Genomic DNA, 20,203 nt, shown 5'->3' on the forward strand with positions numbered 1-20,203 from the left:
AACTATAGAGAATGAATATCTGATAAATCTGTAATAATCATCTAGACTGCTGGCTGCTATATATGGGAGGCGGTCAGGGCATACTGGGAGTTGTAGTTGCTCAATCCCTTTCTATAAGGATGCTATAAAGGGGTTTCTGCTCATTAGCATAGACCATAATTCCATGATCGTTGGTGGTCTGACTCCCACTACTCCTGTGAATGTAGAAGTCAACAGTGCCTTCATTATAGCGCCATACATATGGCTGTGGCTATGCCCGGTACTGCAGCTCACTCCCACACAGCAGTTTTTCTGATTTTCCTCACTAAAAAGGATTAATTTCCTTACAGATAGTGAAGATATTTGTTTGGAAGCAAATGGTTAGTACGTAAAAGGAGATATTAGGAAATTGCAGTCGGCATCTTTAATCTCCGCCACCCATAAAGCAATCCTCTAAACACGTGCCGGCGTGGCGGACTAATGCCCCCATTAGCTGAGTGCACATATCAGTGCGCTGCAGACAGGTTTTAGGAAATTGGTTTATTGGAAAGTAATGAAGAGATTGAGTTGATCTTATTACTGACTGCTGTTAATTTCTGTGTACACCAGGGAGCGAGAAGGGAAGCTGCGGAGCGCGTGAGCCGCTCAATGCCAGGCTCAGATTTATTAGGACAGTAACGTGGGTGCGAGGTAACCCCCCGAATATCAGCACGAGTCTCGGTTATGTCACGGGGAAAACTTTATTTCTCATGTAATTGTCACAAAAACTCCCCATCTACAGTGGTATGAAAAAGTGTTTGCCCCCTTCTTGATTTCCTATTCTTTTACATGTTTGTCACACTTAAATATTTCAGATCACCAAATAAATGTAAATATTACACAACAATAACATAAGTAACACAAAATGCAGTTTATAAATGAAGGTCTTTATCATTAAGGGAAAAAGAAATCCAAACCTACAGGGTCCTGTGTGAAAAAGTGATTGACCTCTAACCCTAATAACTGGTTGGGCCGCCCTTAGCAGCAACAACTGCAATCAAGCGTGATAACTGGCATTGAGTCTTTTACAACGCTCTGGAGGAATTTTAGCCACTCATCTTTGCAGAATTGTTGTAATTCAGCCATATTGGAGGTTTCCGAGCATGAACCGACTTTTTAAGATCGTGCCGCAGCATCTCAATCGGATTAAGGTCAGGACTTTGACTAGGCCACTCCAAAGTCTTAATTTTGTTTTTCTTAAGCCATTCAGAGTTGGACTTGCTGGTGTGTTTTGGATCATTGTCCTGCTGCATAACCCGAGTGCGCTGCAGCTTGAGGTCACGAACAGATGGCCGGACATTCTCCTTCAGGATTTTTTTGGTAGACAGAAGAATTCATGGTTCCATTTACTACAGTAAGTCCTCCAGGTCCTGAAGCAGCAATACAGCCACTACCACCACCATATTTTACTGTTGGTATGATGTTCCTTTTCTGAAATGCTGTGTTCTACACCAGATGTAATGGGACATACATTGTCTAAAAAGTTCACCTTTTGTCTCGTCAGTCCACAGAGTATTCTCCCAAAAGTCTTGGGGATTTGCAAGATGTTTTCTGGCAAAACTGAGACAAGTCTTTATGTTCTTATTGCTCAACAGGGGTTTTCGTCTTGGAACTCTGCAATGCAGGTCTTTTTTTTTGCCCAGTCTCTTTCTTATGGTGGTCATGAACACTGACCTTAACCGAGGCAAGAGAGGTCTGCAATTCTTTGGATGTTTTTGTGGGGTCTTTTGTAACCTCTTAGATGAGTCGTCACTGTGTTCTTGGGGTAATTTTGGTCGGTTAGCCATGCGTGCTCAGATTCGCCACTGTTCCATGTTTTCGCCATTTGTGATAATGGCTCTCATTGGAGTTCACTGGAGTCCCAAAGATTTAGAAATGGCTTTATAACCTTTTCCAGACTGATAGGTCTCAGTTACTTTGCTTCTCATTTGTTCCAGAATGTCTTTGGATTGTGGCATGATGTCTAGCTTTTGAGGAACTTTTGGTCACTTCACTTTGTCAGGCAGGTCCTATGTAAGTGATTTCTTGATTGAGAACAGGTGTGGCAGTAATTAAACTCGTGTGCGGCTAGGGAATGTGAACTCAGCTTCCCAAAGATGTAACAAACCACAGTTAATTTATGTTTTAAGGGGGAGGGGCAATCACTTTTTTCACATGGGGCCCTGTAGGTTTGGATTTCTTCATCCTTAATAATAAAGACCTTCATTTTGTGTTACCTGTGTTCTCGTTGTCTAATATTTACATTTGTTTGGTGATCTGAAATATTTAAGTGTCACAAATATGCAACAGAATAGGAAATCAGCAAGGGGGCAAACACTTTTTCATACAACTGTATCTATGACGCAAAAATGTCAGCACTCTAGACAAGGGATAATGGAAAAAACCTTCTGTCCCAATCCATTAATACATTTATGCCTTTCTTTGCTAGTTTATGGTGTTTTTAATTTGCGCCATACTTAAAGCCTATATTACATATGTTCGAAAAAAAGAGCCAAAAAAGGTACAAGACATCGAGCATTTTTTATCTTACTCAAAATTCACAAACTGCTGCACCATTTTGAAAAAATGTGGCTAAAAAAAACAAAAAAAAAATTCAGTCTCCTGGTGTGAAATTAGCCTGCTATGATGTCGTCTCCCAAACACAGACATGAGGGATTTGTGCTCTCCTGTTTCTATGTTGTATTTGGTCAGAAGCAGCATGGAGAACATCATGCAAGCAGTACTGAGCAGTGTAGCTGAGAATCCTGCTCTTGTTCTAAAGCTTAGCATAATCTTTCTGTGTCTCCTTCTGCCTGTATTCAGACGCTGCTCCCCACATCTCCACACCCTTCCCTTTCCAACTTGTTTGGAAAATGATGCAGTTTAGCAGTTTGTTTGTTTTTAGCATTGATGAAGATGATGAATTAACAAAGCGGGGAAGAAGTGGCTCATACGTGGAGAAATAATCAGATTTTATTTTTCTAATAAGATATATTACAAAGTTTCTCATATTTGCTTGTACTATTGATTTATGCAAAGTTTGTTGAATGTACTGTTCCTTTTTAAGAAAGAATTAGTGACTGGTCTGTGCTCCCTTCATATATTTCAGTTTAGACCAATATTTGCTAAATATTTCCCCTTTTATCTGACATCAAAGGCTTTTAAGCTCCCAATCGTGTGTTCTGCTCATAGAAGCATGTTATTATGGGTGATAAGTGTGCCAATCATGCCAGCGTGTGACCTGAAGAGAGAGTGATACACGGGGCCCCAGAGGCGGCCATCACCATCCCTGACAGCACAACTCCTTCAAACTCTGGTTCTCCTTTTTTTTGGCTACCCCCTCTCTGCGCCTCCATCACTGTCGGGCTGCTTGTTTTCCAGTGTTGCATTTTTTCTGCCATATTAACCTCGGCCTAGTTCTGCCTGATTGCTGCTCCTGCCGAGGTCACTGGTGATGTGAAATGTTACTATCGGCATGAAATACAACAGATTCTCTGATCAGAAAAATAAGGTAAAGTTCTATCTATTATTTATCTATTATCTATCTATTATTTATTATCTATCTATCATCTATCATCTATCTATTATCTATCTATTATCTAATCTATTATCTATCCATGTATCTTTCTATCTCTCTATTATCTATCATATATCTATTATCTATCTACCATTTATCTATCTATCATCTATCTATCTATCTATCTATTATCTATCATCTATCTATCTATCTATTTATCATCTATCTATTAACTATCTATTATCTAATCTATTATCTATCCATGTATCTTTCTATCTCTCTATTATCTATCATATATCTATCTATCTATCTACCATTTATCTATCTATCATCTATCTATCTATCTATCTATCTATCTATCTATCATCTATCTATCTATCTATCTATCTATCTATCTATTATCTATCTATCTATCTATCTATCTATCTATCATCTATCTATCTATCTATCTATTTATCTATCTATCTATCATCTATCTATCTATCTATTATCTAATCTATTATCTATCCATGTATCTTTCTATCTCTCTATTATCTATCATCTATCTATTATCTATCTATTATCTATCTATCTATCATCTATCTACCATTTATCTATCTATCTATCTATCTATCTATCTATCTATCTATCTATTATCTATCATCTATCTATCTATTTATCATCTATCTATTAACTATCTATTATCTAATCTATTATCTATCCATGTATCTTTCTATCTCTCTATTATCTATCATCTATCTATTATCTATCTATTATCTATCTATCTATCATCTATCTACCATTTATCTATCTATCTATCTATCTATCTATCTATCTATCTATCTATCTATCTATCTATCTATTATCTATCATCTATCTATCTATTTATCATCTATCTATTAACTATCTATTATCTAATCTATTATCTATCCATGTATCTTTCTATCTCTCTATTATCTATCATATATCTATCTATCTATCTATCTACCATTTATCTATCTATCATCTATCTATCTATCTATCTATCTATTATCTATCTATCTATCTATCTATCTATCTATCTATCTATCTATCTATCTATCATCTATCTATCATCTATCTATCTATCTATCTATCTATCTATCTATTTATCTATCTATCTATCATCTATCTATCTATCTATCTATTATCTAATCTATTATCTATCCATGTATCTTTCTATCTCTCTATTATCTATCATCTATCTATTATCTATCTATTATCTATCTATCATCTATCTACCATTTATCTATCTATCTATTATCTATCTATCTATCTATCTATCTCTAATCTATCATCTATCTATCTATTATCTATCATCTATCTATCTATCTATCTATCTATCTATCTATCTATCTATCTATCTATCTATTTATTTATCATCTATCTATCTATCTATTATCTAATCTATTATCTATCTATTATCTAATCTATTATCTATCTATCCATGTATCTTTCTATCTCTCTATTATCTATCTATCTATTACCTATCTATTATCTATCAATGTATCTTGAAAAAGGCTCACACACAGAGCCGAAACATCGCTCTCAAATGGGCTATTAAAATAGTTTTTTTTGCACTAAGATGATGGAGATGAAGATCTATATCTATCTATTATCTATCATCTATCTATCATCTATTATCTATCTATCTATCTATCTATCTATTATCTATCTATCATCTATCTACTATCTATCCATCTATCTATTATCTATCCCATAAAGTAAAAAAATATAAATACATAAAAATAGAAAAAAAAAAATAATATATATATATATATATATATATATATATATATATATATATATATATATATATATATATAAAACATCAATAAAATAAATGTAAATAAAACATACAGAAAAAATAAATGTCAATAATGAAATATATAAATAAATAAAATACATTAAATATATAAATAAAATATATACATTGAAAAAATATATAGAAATAATAAAACATACATAAAAAATAGTTAAATAATACAATATATACACAATAAACAAATTAAATAAAATGAAAAATAAATAAATTATATGGTATATTTTATTAATATGTAAAAATAGATAAAACAGAACTGCTGGTTTGTAGGTGACATCTGAATGGTCTGCATACAAGGCTATGTTCACACATTGCGTTTTCACAACGTTTTTGCACTTACTCGTTGCTCTTTATAGTTTAAGAAAAGCTGCAAAAAATAAAATAAAAGAAGTGACATGCTGCAGATTTTTTTAAAAACGCAGTCGCTTTGCAAAAAAATCTAAGCAAGTGCATGAGATTTTGGAAATCTCATTGCTGTAAACAGCAGCTTGTTATCTACAGTACATAGAAAAACGCAGCAAACAAAGGGCTGTAAAAACGCGACGTGTGAACATAGCCTAACTCTGCAGTGGTGTTCTATAATGTTATTGCAGAAGTCAGCAGTTGCATGGAGATCGTTCAGCTCCTGGAGCTCAGTGACTGCTGTCAGACACAGCCAGACTCCCCATAGAGAAGGCAGACGCGGTCAATAGCTGTCTCTGCCTTCCTGTACTTGGTGCAGATTTTGCCACAATGGATTCTGATGCAGATTTTTTATCTTAGTTCATGTTCCCAAGGGTGAAAACGTGGCTTCTTTTCTGCACCAAAATATGGAATCTGAATACTGCATTTTTGCTTAAAATGGTATGATTGGTGGCAGCGGTGATAATCACTCATTCGATGATGCAGAGGAGGCGTTCCGCGTGCACATGTCTGAACCCCAGAAATGTGAGTTGTATAACGTTCTGATATACCTCAGTTACGCCAGGTGCCCCGATCGTTCGGTTTCTCCTCTGCTCCCCAGATTGGCAGCCCCACTTCTACTCCTGTGTTTGACAGAAGAGAGAGTTTCCTGTCGGTAGTCACATGGCCCCAGCTTTCCATGGAGGGGGTTGGCTGATTGGTTCATTTCAATAACTAATTCCCCTTCTCAATCTATTAATCATATCTGACAAAGAAGGGGTCTGGCTTGGCTATTGAAATCAGCAGCCAGCCCCCTTCTCTGTCTATGAACCAGTGGTATTAAATAAGGGGGTTGGCTTAGCTCTTGAAATGCGCAGTCAGCAAGCCCCTCATTTCATTAACTAAATCCCCTACTCAGTCTATTAATAATCTGTTACAAAGAAGGGGTCTGGCTGGGCTATTGAAATCAGCAGCCTACCTCCTTCTCTGTCTATGAACCAGTGGTATTGAATAAGGGTGTTGGCTTAACTCTTGAAATGAGCAGTCGGCAAGCTCAATTTTCTGTCTATAAACCAGAAGTGATGAAGAAGGGGACTGGCTTTGCTATTGAAAGGAGCAATCAGTCAGTCACCATCGCTTTCTATGAATTACAGTAGTGGTATCAAAGAGGAGGTTGGCTTAGTTATTGAAATAAGCGGCGGGCAAGCCCCCTTTTCTGCCTATGAGTCAGCAGTGATGAAGAAGGGGGCTGGCTTGGCTATTGAAATAAAGTGATAAATGAAACAACCATATCTATAATCGCAGTGTAAATAAGAATGTAACAATTCAGAATATCACGAAATGAGCGGTGACTTCTCGTTCAGGTTTACACATCACAGCCCTGGCGTATCATCATGACGCCCACGTACGTCCCATGGCTGCCCGCCTTCCCCGATGTCTTCTCCACAAGAGCACATTAACACGTCTTTGGGGACGAGGCAGGCTGCGTGCGGCTTGCGAACACGCGTGACCTCCTGTCACATCAGTGTGAGATTTCCACAACGCTGGCGTATTAAAGCAAAGCTCCATGTTTCAGAACTGTGACCTTTAAATGATTCAGCCACATTAGAGGATTTAAAATAAAATAACCCCGGGGCGACCGACGCTGTAAAGTCCCGCTATATCACCGCCAAGAGAGAGCCGGGTTATGGTGAGCACTTAGTAATATATTGTTAACCCCGAGGTTGGCACGGTGCTGGTAGCGGAGCAAAGAGATAAAATCCGTACATGTATATATACAACCGCCATATGCTGCACGGCGCCCAGCGCTATCCCTACTATAGGTACCACCGCCATATGGTGTGCTGCCATATAAAGCACAAATACTCACAACATGCTGTGCTTAAAGGGTTATTCCCACAGGGTCGATGATCGCTGGGGTCCAACCACTTCCTAACGATAAGTCGTCACTTTATGAGTTAGGACCACCCCTTTAAGGGTCTGCTCACATGTGTACGAAGCCTAAAGATGATGGCTGGTGCAGAAAATCTCTGTCCTTATGCCCTGATTAGGCAAATAGGGGTCCTGAGGGGCAGGGTCCTCTGCATTTATTTAGGGGACTGGTCTGGGGTCTGGTATTAAGGGCGTTAGGACTGAGACCCTCTTATTGTTCTAGGTCTACATTTTTTTAGCGGGTCCGTTCCTTGGTCTGTTTTTGGTTATTGTCTGAGGTCTGTATTTATTTAGGGGTCTGACATAGGGTCTGTTATTTAGGGGGTCTGTATTTATTTTCTGGTGTCTGTATTTATTTAGGGGTCTGGCCTGGGGTCTGTCACTTAGGGAGTCTGGACTGAAGTATGTATTTATTTATTTTCTGGGGTCTGTATTAATTTAGGGGGTCTGGCATGGGGTCTGTTATTGAGGGGGTCTGGTTTTAGGTCTTTATTTGATTTTGGACTGGGGTCTGTTTTTACTTATGTGGCCAGTTCCAGGGTCTGTATTTGTTTATTGTCTGGGCGGGGGTCTGTATTTATTAAGGGGTCTGATCCTGGGTCTGTTTTTATTTAGGGGGGTCTGTATTTGTTTATTGTATGGTCTCGCGTCTCTATTTAATTAGAGGGGTCTGGTCTGGGGTCTGTATTTATTTGTGGGGTCTAACCTGGGGTCTGTTATTTAGGGGATCTGGTCTGGGGTCTGTTATTTAGGGGGTCTGTATTTATTTGTGGGGTTCTACCTGGGGTCTGTTATTTAGGGGTTTGGCCTGGAGTCTGTTCTTTAGGGGGTCTGGCCTGGGGTCTGTTATTTAGGGTGTCTGGTCTGATGTCCTCTTATTGTCTGGTCCTGGGTCTGTATTTATTTATGGGGTCTTGCAGGGGGTCTTTCATTTAGGGGGATCTGGCCTTGGGTCTGTTATTTAAGGGGTCTGTTATTTAGGGTGTCTGTTCTTTAGGGGGTCTGTTATTTAGGGCGTCAGGTCTGATGTCCTCTTATTGTCTAGTCCTGGGTCTGCATTTCTTTATGGGGTCTTGCAAGGGGTCTGTCATTTAGGGGGATCTGGCCTTGGGTCTGTTATTTAGGGGGTCTGTTCTTCAGGGGGTCTGGCCTGGGGTCTGTTATTTAGGGGGATCTGGCCTGGGGTCTGTTATTTAGGGCGTCAGGTCTCATGTCCTCTTATTCTCTGGTCCTGGGTCTGTATTTATTTATGGGGTCTTGTTGAGGGTGTCATTTAGGTGATCTGGCCTTGGGTCTGTTATTTAGGGTGTGTGTTCTTCAGGGGGTCTGGCCTGGGGTCTGTTATTTAGGGGGATCTGGCCTGGGGTCTGTCATTTAGGGGGATCTGGCCTTGGGTCTGTTATTTAGGGGGTCTGTTCTTCAGGGGGTCTGTTATTTAGGGCGTCAGGTCTCATGTCCTCTTATTCTCTGGTCCTGGGTCTGTATTTATTTATGGGGTCTTGTTGAGGGTGTCATTTAGGTGATCTGGCCTTGGGTCTGTTATTTAGGGTGTGTGTTCTTTAGGGGGTCTGGTCTGGGGTCTGTCTTTATTTGGGGGTGGGATGAATGGGGTCATAGGCACAACTTGTGACTCACGTGGATACACATGGGTGGGTGATACGTTCCTCAGTGTTGTGGCCAGTATGGCACATGGTTGGTTGAGCCTGGCTGAGCGGGCCGTCGCGTCGCCCCCCAGTCGTCTCCCCTCGTGTGTACAGCTGTCAGGGTCTGTTTGTAGTTTGCGTGTAAGAAAGATGCACATGAGTGTTCCCTAATACGTCGTGCCACGGTTACTATGGAAACTGGCGGTCGTTATCGATGCAGCGTTACCTCCCCGCGCTCTGACAGACTCAGCATATTTTAATTAATATTGTGATCTTTCCTCTCCGCCGGGCTGTTACCTGTCTCCTCTTAAATACTCGCCTGCCTGCTCTTTCATGTCGTGTTCAGCGCGGACCCCGGGCATTGTATTTTAACAATGGTCGGAGTAGGAGAGTGGAGACGGCGCTCTCTGTACCGTCTCATACGGGATGAACCCAATTATACACAGCACAATGCCCCTCAGCGCTCGTCTCCGCCATCACTAACAAACACGACTCTGTGCCCTCCGCGTATCACCAAAGCCGTCTCCACCAGCTGACTGACTCTTCAAAGCGGCAACCATTTACTCCCAAAGGAGAGCGCGATTGTCATATGGCGGCCATATTGGTTGTCGCTCAAGTTTACCATGATCCTGGGCAGAAAATCAGGCCTAGGAAATGTTATCTGCTATTATGGCGGCCATATTGGTTGTCACATCATCATTAGCAAACCAGTCATAGAGATTTCTAGTCAATGGCCTCAAAAAGCAGAGAGAGCTCCTCCAGAGCTGCAATATGGACAATACTCTCTTTCTGGCACTGGTTATGGAGGCACTTTGGCTGGTATTGGCATGTTGGTGAAGGGGGCAGGGACGGTTGCTGTGGCCCAGAACGGAGTTCCCTTTGCCCTGAAACCCCTCGTCTAATCAGGAATCAGAGTTGAGTGTGATGTGCTGTGGGGGGCTTTCTTTACTCACTTGTAGTTTGGGAGTCCTTGTTACCTCCCCGTCCATGGGACCGGATACAGCTACAGACATGACAGGAGACTTTAGGTCCAGATCAACAGGTTCAGCTTTACTGTGCAATTCGGATACAATCGGTTGTGGAGCACAGGGTGAGACAGAATCCCCTCCAGATCATGTTCCCTTTTCCAGTGTACTATCAGTCCTACACTCTGTTCTGCCCGACCTGTCCATGCCTCAACAGCTCCTGTTGCTACCAGGGGCCTTTTATCTGGCACAACATTTTCCCTGAGGCCCACCATCATTCCCTTTCGCCAACATCTTCCTCACAGGGGAGACTGAGTTATGTCACTCAATACATGTCACCTTGTGATGGTCTTTGGTAAGGAAGGGGGCCTCAAACTGTCCCTGGAACTGGGACACTAACTATCCCTGCCCCTAGGGTACTCTTGAAGGTAGAGAGGCCTGAGTCTCCGACCTTACTATGCTCCTGTTAAACTCTGATCTGTTCCCTCCCCCACCCCAAGACGCATGGAACAGAAATGTAATGTAAACTAGTCACAAAGACAAAACAGGGAAAACAGAAAATCTCTATCATACAAAAGCACTAACCAACAATAGGGAGGAAGATAGGGACAGGGAGGAATAAACTAAATGGGAACTACAGTAAACCACAGAACACTTCTAAAACAACTCTACTCCAAGCACTGAGCTTTAACACATAGCACAGGAAGATGAATCTTTCACTGGCAGGGACAAGAAGGTCTGGTCAGTTTATATAGGAAGAGGTAATGACCAGATCAGAAGAAGCTGAAATGGAGCTGCATGTTTCTGACCAGCATAGAAAGGGTCATTAACCTCTTCAGCACCAGAATAAACTAAATCCATTTAATATCACACCATGTATAAAAAAGACCTGCGATTCATTGCCCGACATGACCGTGTAACTCCAGGTCTCCCAGGGGGACATGATATCCTCGTGACAATACCTTTTCCTTTTTCAGGCCCTAGGCCCAAGACTGCCCCGGCATCCTCAGGAAGCTTAAGATGTGTCATCATACTGTTTGAAGACTTGCTGCATCCGCTTTCTTGGAACCTGTAGAACGCTGTCACTAGCTAGCCGTTCCTTTACACTCCATTAATAAGGCATTGAATAAATCCCAATGGCGCCTCCTAGGGGCAGGTGTCTTTTAATCTATTAAAGTTGCCTAGTGAATTGCCATGGCTGAGGCAGTCTGTGGTCCCTCGTCCTAAGATGTAAGATGAGGGACTACCATCCCAATGACTGGTGGCTCCGACATGTCCATGGACTGGAGTGGCCATCAATCACATGTAATTAGGAATAGTCTCATAGACTCTCTCTTCCTATGCCATACATCACAAGCTCGCTGAGACCTGCTCCGTCTCCTCTCTACCTTTCCGCACTGAGGGCACCATTAGAGGGGAGATGAGAGGCACCGATCCTGCGTGACATGCCTCTCGGAGCTACAGAAGCTTCTTCAGTCCAAGTAATAGGTTGCGGAGATGTGAGGCGGCCCCGATCTGTGACATATGCCACTTATATTGGCGGCAGAGCTAGTTAGCTGGTGGCGGAAAGTCTCCTGGGAAGGTGAAGCCGGTGTCTGATTCCATCACTGACACCGGAGACTAAGAAGATGGCAGTGATGATTTATATAGGAGACCGTAAAGCACAATACAGATAGATGGACGGACAGACAGATACTGTAAGAGGTGAAAAGGAGAGCGGGAGAAAGAAAGGAAGAGATGACAGATGAATGGACGGTGGATAGGTACAGACATGACATAGAGATTGTATAAATATTGGATTGATATCCTGTATAGAGCAATGATAAATACATATGTTATATATATATATATATATATATATATATATATATATATATATATATATATATATACACTGTATATATAGATGGGCTAATTAAATTTGTTGTTTCATCGTCTGACTTTGGAGCGCTGACCCCATTTTTTTTTTTAGAAATTTCTATATGTAACAGGTTTTTGCACCCATATTTGCATGGAAAATTGCGGCTTTTACTTTCCTGTCTATATACAAACAGATCTACAGGAAGTGGACACGGTGACCCTGGAGGTCCCCTCCAACTCTAATATTCTATCTACCTATTATCTATCTATCATCTATCTATCTATCTGTCTGTCTGTCTATCATCTACCTATTATCTATCTATCTAGGACAGACTTATTGTCACGACTCTGTTGTCGGTTGTCCCAGGACCAGGGGCTCCTTCCCTGTCCCTAACGCTAGGGGCACCCTAGCTCACCCTGTTCCCCGGATTACTTCTAATGGTGAAGATGTCGGGGCCACGTACCTTGCCTTAGCTCCTGAATCCGCCCTCAGTCTGTATCCTTCCCCCACCCAGGGAAGAGGGGAGCAGTAGTGTATCGGAATACACCAACCAGACTAACAAGGTAATACAAACAGGGATCACAAAATACCAATCATACAAATATACACACACATATAAGAGAGGTATTATCTGTGGACACAGACCATAATTCCACAACAGATGTGAGCAGCAGATATCAGCGGCCGCGCAAGGTAAACTTTTCCTCTTAACCCTACAAAAAAGCGGGGACTCAGACATCCTGCTTGGCTCGTGATGTTTGCCCTTCCCTCGGGCAAAGAATTGATTTTCCTCTCTTCCTGCCTCATTCACAATGGAAGGTGCCCACATCCACTCTAATACTGGGGCATTGATGTGTTATTAACCATTCCCATCCCGGTAGTGTGGAATGACTTCTGTGGCGTTTTTCGGGGAGTGGACTATTGGTGCCTCACTGAGATCTCTGATCACTAAGGAGTCTTCATGGCTTTGCATTATTTAGTAATGTTGTGCTCTTTTGCAAACATGTTGTGAAAATTGTACTCCAATCACATCCAAAGCACCATTCATTCTTGGACTCTCAGGTTGCTTGACCTTACATGAAATTGCGGCTCAGTTTCTGAATAAAGTAGTAGTAGCAGTTGGTAATCTCCAAAACCCAGTATGTCCTTTGCCGTAACGTGTGAAAATCAACAAAGTGTTGGCAGATAGCAGAATTTTGATTCCAGCTCTGAATGTTGCTAGCAGACAACATATGGTGGATTTCAGTTATTGTGTCCTTAGCGTGTCATTTGCTGTCTGTTCCTCTTCTTAGGATACATTGGGAGGGCAAAGTATAACATTGGCACCACGCTCCCTTCTAGCTCTGATGTCCAGACGTCATTTTATCTAACAAGTTACCTGCACTGAATGTGAGATCAGGGATTTATCATATTGTTACACCTCAAGCTCCACTTCAATGCCAAAGACTTCTCCCGTGCTGCACCTGTGCTATGGAATACTTTACCTGTTACCTATCTGCCGCCTCTTACATGACCTGTGCATGATCTATATCGGCAGGTGTGGAGAAAATTGGGCGGAGTATGAATTCTTTCAAAAAGAGAAGAGTTAATGGTTTATTTTTAGGAGTTAAACAAATGCAAAATGAATGAACAAAAGAGAAATCTAAATCAGATCAATATTGGCTGTGGCCGGCATTTACCTTCATCGCTAATCTCCTCATCACTTGTACACAGTTTATGAAGGATCTTGGCAGGAGGTTGTTCCAAACATCTTGGAGAACTGACCCCACATCTTCTGTGTACGAAGCTTGTGCGGATCCTTCTGTGTCATCATGTGATCCCAGACTGGATGATGTGAGATCAGGACTCTGTGGGGCCGGATCACCACTCTGTGGGGCCAGATCATCGCTCTGTGAGTCCGGATCACCAATCTGTGGGTCCGGATCACCAATCTGTGTGGCTGGGTCATCACTCTGTGGGACCGGATTATCACTCTGTGGAGCTGGATTATCACTCTGTGGAGCTGGATTATCACTCTGTGGAGCCGGATAATCTTTCTGTGGGGCCAGATCATCACTCTGTGGGTCCGGATCACCACTCTGTGTGGCCCGGATCACCAATCTGTGTGGCTGGGTCATCACTCTGTGGGACCGGATTATCACTCTGTGGGGCTGGATTATCTTTCTGTGGGGCCAGATCATCACTCTGTGGGTCCGGATCACCACTCTGTGTGGCCCGGATCATCGCTCTGTGGGGCCGGATCACCACTCTGTGGGGCCGGATCACCAATCTGTGTGGCCGGATCATCACTCTGTGGGGCTGGATCATCACTCTGTGGGGCTGGATCATCACTCTGTGGGGCTGGATCATCACTCTGTGGGGCCGGATTATCTTTCTGTGGGGCCAAATCACCACTCTGTGGGGCCTGATCATCACTCTGTGGGACCAGATCATCACTCTGTGGGGCCAGATCACCACTCTGTGGGACCGGATTATCACTCTGTGGGGCTGGATCATCACTCTGTAGGCCCGGATCACCACTCTGTGGGCCCGGATCATCACTCTGTGGGCCTGGATCATCACTCTGTGGGCCAGGATAATCACATCCAAGACTCCTTGTTCTTCCTTATGCTGAAAATAGTTCTTCAGAGTCCTCACATCTGTCTGGGATTACCCGGAGAAACAGTAGGATCCGCGCAAGACTCATACACTGAAGATCTGGGGTCTGTTCTCCAAGATGTTTGGAAAAACCTCCCACAGTGTAGAAGTGACAAGAACTGATGAAATTAAATATATTTATGATTTAGATTTCTCTTTTGCTCATTCACTTTGCACCTTGTGAACTGAAAAAAAATAAACTATTAGCACTTCTATTTGTGAAAGCTTCTTACTTTGCAGCATTTTCTCACCTGCCTAAAACTTTTGCACAATACTCTATATGTATATACATACATTAGAAATATATACTCAACTTTGAAATTTCAGCACATCACAGGATAAGTAGACATGTTAATGATATGCAAATGATTTAAAAAAATGGAAACCGGTATGATGATCCCTCGTGTAGGCCTCGTTATGGCCACGTGGTCTCGTTAGAGTCTAAGAATGGCATCAATTCTGTACTATAAGTGAAATTAGAAGTCATGCACCGAGCCTAAAGTGTCATATAGTGTCTACACACACCATCAGATATTTGCACGAATTGGGCTACGAGGCTACATCCGACTACAGGACCTCAATTGACCTCTCGCCATAGCTCTTAAATGTTACCATGGTTCAGAGCGAGACAATGGAGGCCGGAATGGAGGTTTGTCATCTTCGGTCATGAGTCTCGCATTTGTCGCATTTGTTCGCGATGATAGCCGGAAATTGGTTTGGGTTCCACACGAGCAACTCCATGGAGAAGTCTTTTACAAGGGAATGTCACAAAGTCATAAAAGCTGTTTTTCAATATTTATATACATAAAAGACCTCGGTTTCTCCCATGCATGGTCCTCACGGCTGATTGCCTGCAGAGTTGAGTTTCATGGATTAATTTGAAGTCTTGAAGAAATTCTGTACCAGAGAAATAGAAAATGCAGAGTGAAGTATTAGAGATGAAAAGAGATTAGATGAATTTGGGCAGGCACACAGCAATTAGGAGAGGACCAGGGAAAAATCAGGCTAATACAGTTTGCTAACTAATACACTAGAGACATATGACTGGATCCGCAGGGGCCTGGTTGAGGATCTGCATGGGTGTGGCTGGTGAGGAGCAACTGGAGCCTGTGTCCCATGTGCCAAGGGGCAAACAAGCCCTTTTCCTTCGCCAGGGTATTTAGATGACTAGGAAAACAAATTAAATTACAAAAAGGAAAATGGGCTGATGCAAAGGTTTGGGCTCCCTGCTGTTTATTATCTAGTAGCGCCCCATTTTGAAAGTATCACAGCTTGTAAATGCTTTTTGTAGCCAGACAAGAGTCTTTCAATTCTTGTTTGAGGGATTTTCATCCATTCTTCCTTGGAGAATTCTTCCAGTTCTGTGAGATTCCTGGGTCGTCTTGCATCCTCTATTTTGAGGTCCAGCCACGGATTTTCAATGATGTTCAGATCAGGGGACTGTGAGGGCCATTGTAAAACCTTCAGCTTGAGCCTTTTGAGGTCATCTACTGTGGATTGTGACGTGTGTATAGGATCATTATCCATTTGTAGAATCCATCCTCTTTTCACCTTCAGCTTTCTAACAGATGATGCTGTTATGTTTGCATCAAGAATTTGTTGAAATTTCATTGAATCCATTCACTGTCCATAGACACCCATACAGCATAGAAGGCACCAAGTCTGAGATGTGCCAAGATCTCAGATTTTCTTCTACTCCACTTCCATGATTGTTTCTTTATACACATGGCCAGGTGGACCATAATCTGTCATAGTCTGGACGTGGTAGGACAAGGAGAGTCCCTGAGATCACTGCATCACTAGGCCCCGAGATTTTGTAAACTCTTAAACACATACATGTATATTAGATCAAAAATATTTCAGAAAATTTAGTCTCCTTGGTTGTATATTGGGTAAAAGAAAACTCTAGTTGTCCTTTATACAAAACACACTAGAAATAAGAAATGTAAAATAATCCCGGCTCTTCAAGGCTTAACTGCTCCTGACCCGGGCTGCTGAGAGTACATGACTTCTTTACTAAGGCAGGATGTAAAGAAGAGTTAAGTTAAAAAAAAAAAATGACGTCTGTTTTGTGTTTATTTTTTCCATGTTAATGACTTGCAGGACCCTTCATCTTTGAAGACGGAGTTTTTAAGTTCCAATATTTTTTTGGCACAGTCACTGCCTTTGTATAACTAGTTATCTCTCTCCCGCAGGAGCCTTCAGAGGAATGTGCAAGAAAATTGATCATTTTCCGGAGGACGCAGATTACGAGCAGGACACGGCAGAGTATTTACTGCGTAAGGATTTTACCTCGAATGATCTCCCTGTCCGCTCTTCATCCCCAATAACAGGCGGTCTGGGCTATTCATAGTCAACTAATACATCCTCAGCAACTTCCCTTCATGGCAGAATAAGGGACAAAAGGGGGCGAGAAAGTGGGAGCAAGCCAGTCCCAAACTTGTGGATGTAATTACAAGGAGAAAGGGTCTTTGGAGAGCACTGGAAAAAAAATAGTTTGTATTCAGGTGGGGGGCCGAAGGTGACCCTCCACTTAGGTATAAGCCCCACCGACAAGGCTGGAAGCCAATATACTATAGCAGATAGGTAGCTTGCGTTCCCCTCTGGTGCAAAACTGTAGATAGCCAGATCTTCAGTTCACAGCCACAGGATAAGACAAAGTGGTAGCAGATAAGAAGGGCCATGCCATTTTGCAGTCTCCGGTAAAGGGATATTCCCAGGCAAAAGCAAATGCAAAGACTGTGTAGTCAGGTGACATTAATTGTAACTTGTCCCTGGCCTTGACCCATCTTGGGTGGCATACATTGCAGACTTATGAAGACTTGGACTGGCCCACGGGGGAACAGGGGAATCCTCCGGTAGGGCCCTGTGAAGAAATAATTGATTCCCAAGCAAAATCAAATGCAAAGATTGTCCCTGGCCTTGGCCCATCTTGGGTGGCATACATTGCATACTTATGCAGACTCGGACTGGCCCACGGGGGAACAGGGGAATCCTCTGGTAGGCCCCTGTGAAGAGATAATTGATTCCCAGGCAAAAGCAAATGCAAAGATTGCCTCTGGCCTTGGCCCATCTTGGGTGGCATACATTGCATACTTATGCAGACTCGAACTGGCCCACGGGGGAACAGGGGAATCCTCCGGTAGGCCCCTCTGCTTGAGTTCTAATGAGTAGTGCACTTGATTCACAATTTGCAGAAAAAGATAATCTAATCATTCAGTAAACAAGCTAGCCAAATTATTATTGCATAGAAGCTAAAGTCAATTTATGTACTAGGGTCAGGTTATATTTGCATGTAGCGGAACAGTGGGCCCCAAGAGTCAATGTTACCGGTGGGCGTTTGCCAGTCCGATACTGTAATTATGGATTTCAGGGTTAGGTGATCATCACCTGTCACCCCTCTGGTGTGATGTCAGAGCTGCGCTGTGTACTCAGAGTCAATGTGATGCTTTCTTCTTCACTAAGGGAAAAACTGCAGCTGCATCCCCCCTCTACTCCCCACCTGATATTCACTTTAGTACATAGACACTGAGGAAGTTTCTAAACAAGCACAGAGGGTCTACGGGTACGAAAAGGGGAACGACAGCTGTCAGGGAGGTGAGGAAGTCATAAAGGTATATCCATTGGCGCAGTAGCTGATCGGTTTTTGGAGAATGGGAAGCAGGGGCCCATGGCGTTCCTAATTCACTAACAGGATTGAGTCACCTGGAAGATTATTAAAAAGTATATGAAAAACCTGGTGGGAGAGAAGGGTTGATATTCTTAGGAACTACCCAGGACCTTTTCTCGAGCAATACGTTAAGGAGACATTTGCCTTCACTGTCTTGGGCACCAATGCACTTGGAAGATTACATTTAATAATGCAGATCACTTGAAAAGACCCCAATGGCTTCTTCACATATGTAGCTACTAGATTTGAGCAAAATGCTTTGCAGAACCCTGGTCCAGGGTCAATAGTCCATGGCCACTGGACCGGAGCCTTGTGGACATCCTCCTACCTGCCGGCATCACCAGAACGTCTTCTTAATGTTAGGTCAGGTGCAACGTCATCGTGATGTTGTGCCGGGTCTACCACTTAAAAGAGGTGGCGGATTGGTGGCAAAAAAGGTGGAGGTTTGGAGGACCTTGGTCTGGTGACCACAGACTATTGACTAGGTCAGGGAGTTACATGCTTGGCTCCTCTTTTGGCACAACGTCTTGAGTGCACTAAGACCGATTAATCAAAAGAGGCGCTGGCGGGTAGGAGAAGGTTAGTCCAGTGGCCACTAACTACTGATATAGCCACTGGACCAGGGATTAATATAGCTCTGATGATACCGGGCGCTGAGAGTCAGCTCAATCCTCCCACCATTGTCTACATTTACAGAAAACCGAGCAAAACAGACTGGTTGCTGCAGAGCTCGTCCGCGGAGCGGTCAATAATCAGTGACTTCCATGTCAATGTAGCGTGCCGATCCCGAGCCAATCATGTGCGCGGCTCCATGAGCCCCGAGCAAGTCGGCTGATAGGAACAAGACGCTCGCCGGGATTCTGGATAAATAAAGATACTCTGTAACAAGTTCCTTGCAATCTGGATGCCCCCGGCCTTTCTCAGCCTGGCTAGATAGCTTTATATTTATTGAGAGACAGACGTCTATTTTTCTTTGTGTCTTTTCATACCCTGGGAACTTTGAACCTGTTCTCTCGCATTAGAGAAAGCACAGAAGTAGATACACAATTGTTACAGGAGGGGGGGGAGAAAAAAAAAGAAAAAGCTGCAAGAACAGACGCCGGCAGGTAGCACATTCACAGCCGGAAAACGTTAATCAAAGGGACGGGGGGATCTTATCCGAGTCTCCAGGTGAAGGATGAACCAGGAGAAGACGCCACTGTGTGGCTAGAATCGAAGCAATAGACAAAGAAATACAAGGGAGACGGCAGATAGATAGATAATAGATGATAGATAGATCGATAAAGAATAGATAGATAATAGATGGATAGATAGATAATAGATAGATGATAGATAGATAATAGATAGATATATAGATGATAGCTCGATTCTAACGCATCGGGTATTCTAGAATATGTATGTAGTTTATTTATGAAGTTTTCAGAATAAGGCAATTAATACACAGGATTCGGCCGGCCGCGACCAATTAGGGAAGCGTGGTTCAAATTCCGTGCCAATTCGCGGGCGGACTGCGACTGTCGCTGATTCTTGGCGTGACCAATCAGTGAAGCCAGGGCCGGCTGCAGGTTTTTGAGGGCCCCGGGCGAAAGAATCTCAGTGGGCCCCCTCTTTAACCCATACCACGATTCATGATGTACAGATACAGCAGAGAAATATAGCACAGCCACATAGTATATAGCACAGCCACGTAGTATATTACCCAGCCACGTAGTATATAGCACAGCCCATGTAGTAAATAGCACAGACACGTAGTATATTGCCCAGCCACGCAGTATATAGCA

The 20,203-nt window shown here is 42.6% G+C and overlaps 1 protein-coding gene and 1 long non-coding RNA gene across 3 annotated transcripts in view; one reads left to right on the forward strand and one right to left on the reverse strand.

Moving 5' to 3' along the window:
• LOC143785557 (uncharacterized) overlaps positions 1-20,203 on the reverse strand; it is a 202,310-nt gene that overhangs the window by 49,998 nt on the left and 132,109 nt on the right. The window lies entirely within an intron of this gene.
• Positions 1-20,203, forward strand: part of CACNG3 (calcium voltage-gated channel auxiliary subunit gamma 3) — a 56,513-nt gene that overhangs the window by 31,714 nt on the left and 4,596 nt on the right. Inside the window, exon 2 of the mRNA XM_077274525.1 lies at positions 16,948-17,031. Within this exon, the coding sequence (XP_077130640.1) occupies positions 16,948-17,031 (84 nt within the window). The remainder of the gene's footprint in view (positions 1-16,947; positions 17,032-20,203) is intronic.

Source organism: Ranitomeya variabilis, chromosome 7 (genome assembly GCF_051348905.1).
Source record: "Ranitomeya variabilis isolate aRanVar5 chromosome 7, aRanVar5.hap1, whole genome shotgun sequence".
Lineage (NCBI taxonomy): Eukaryota > Metazoa > Chordata > Amphibia > Anura > Dendrobatidae > Ranitomeya > Ranitomeya variabilis.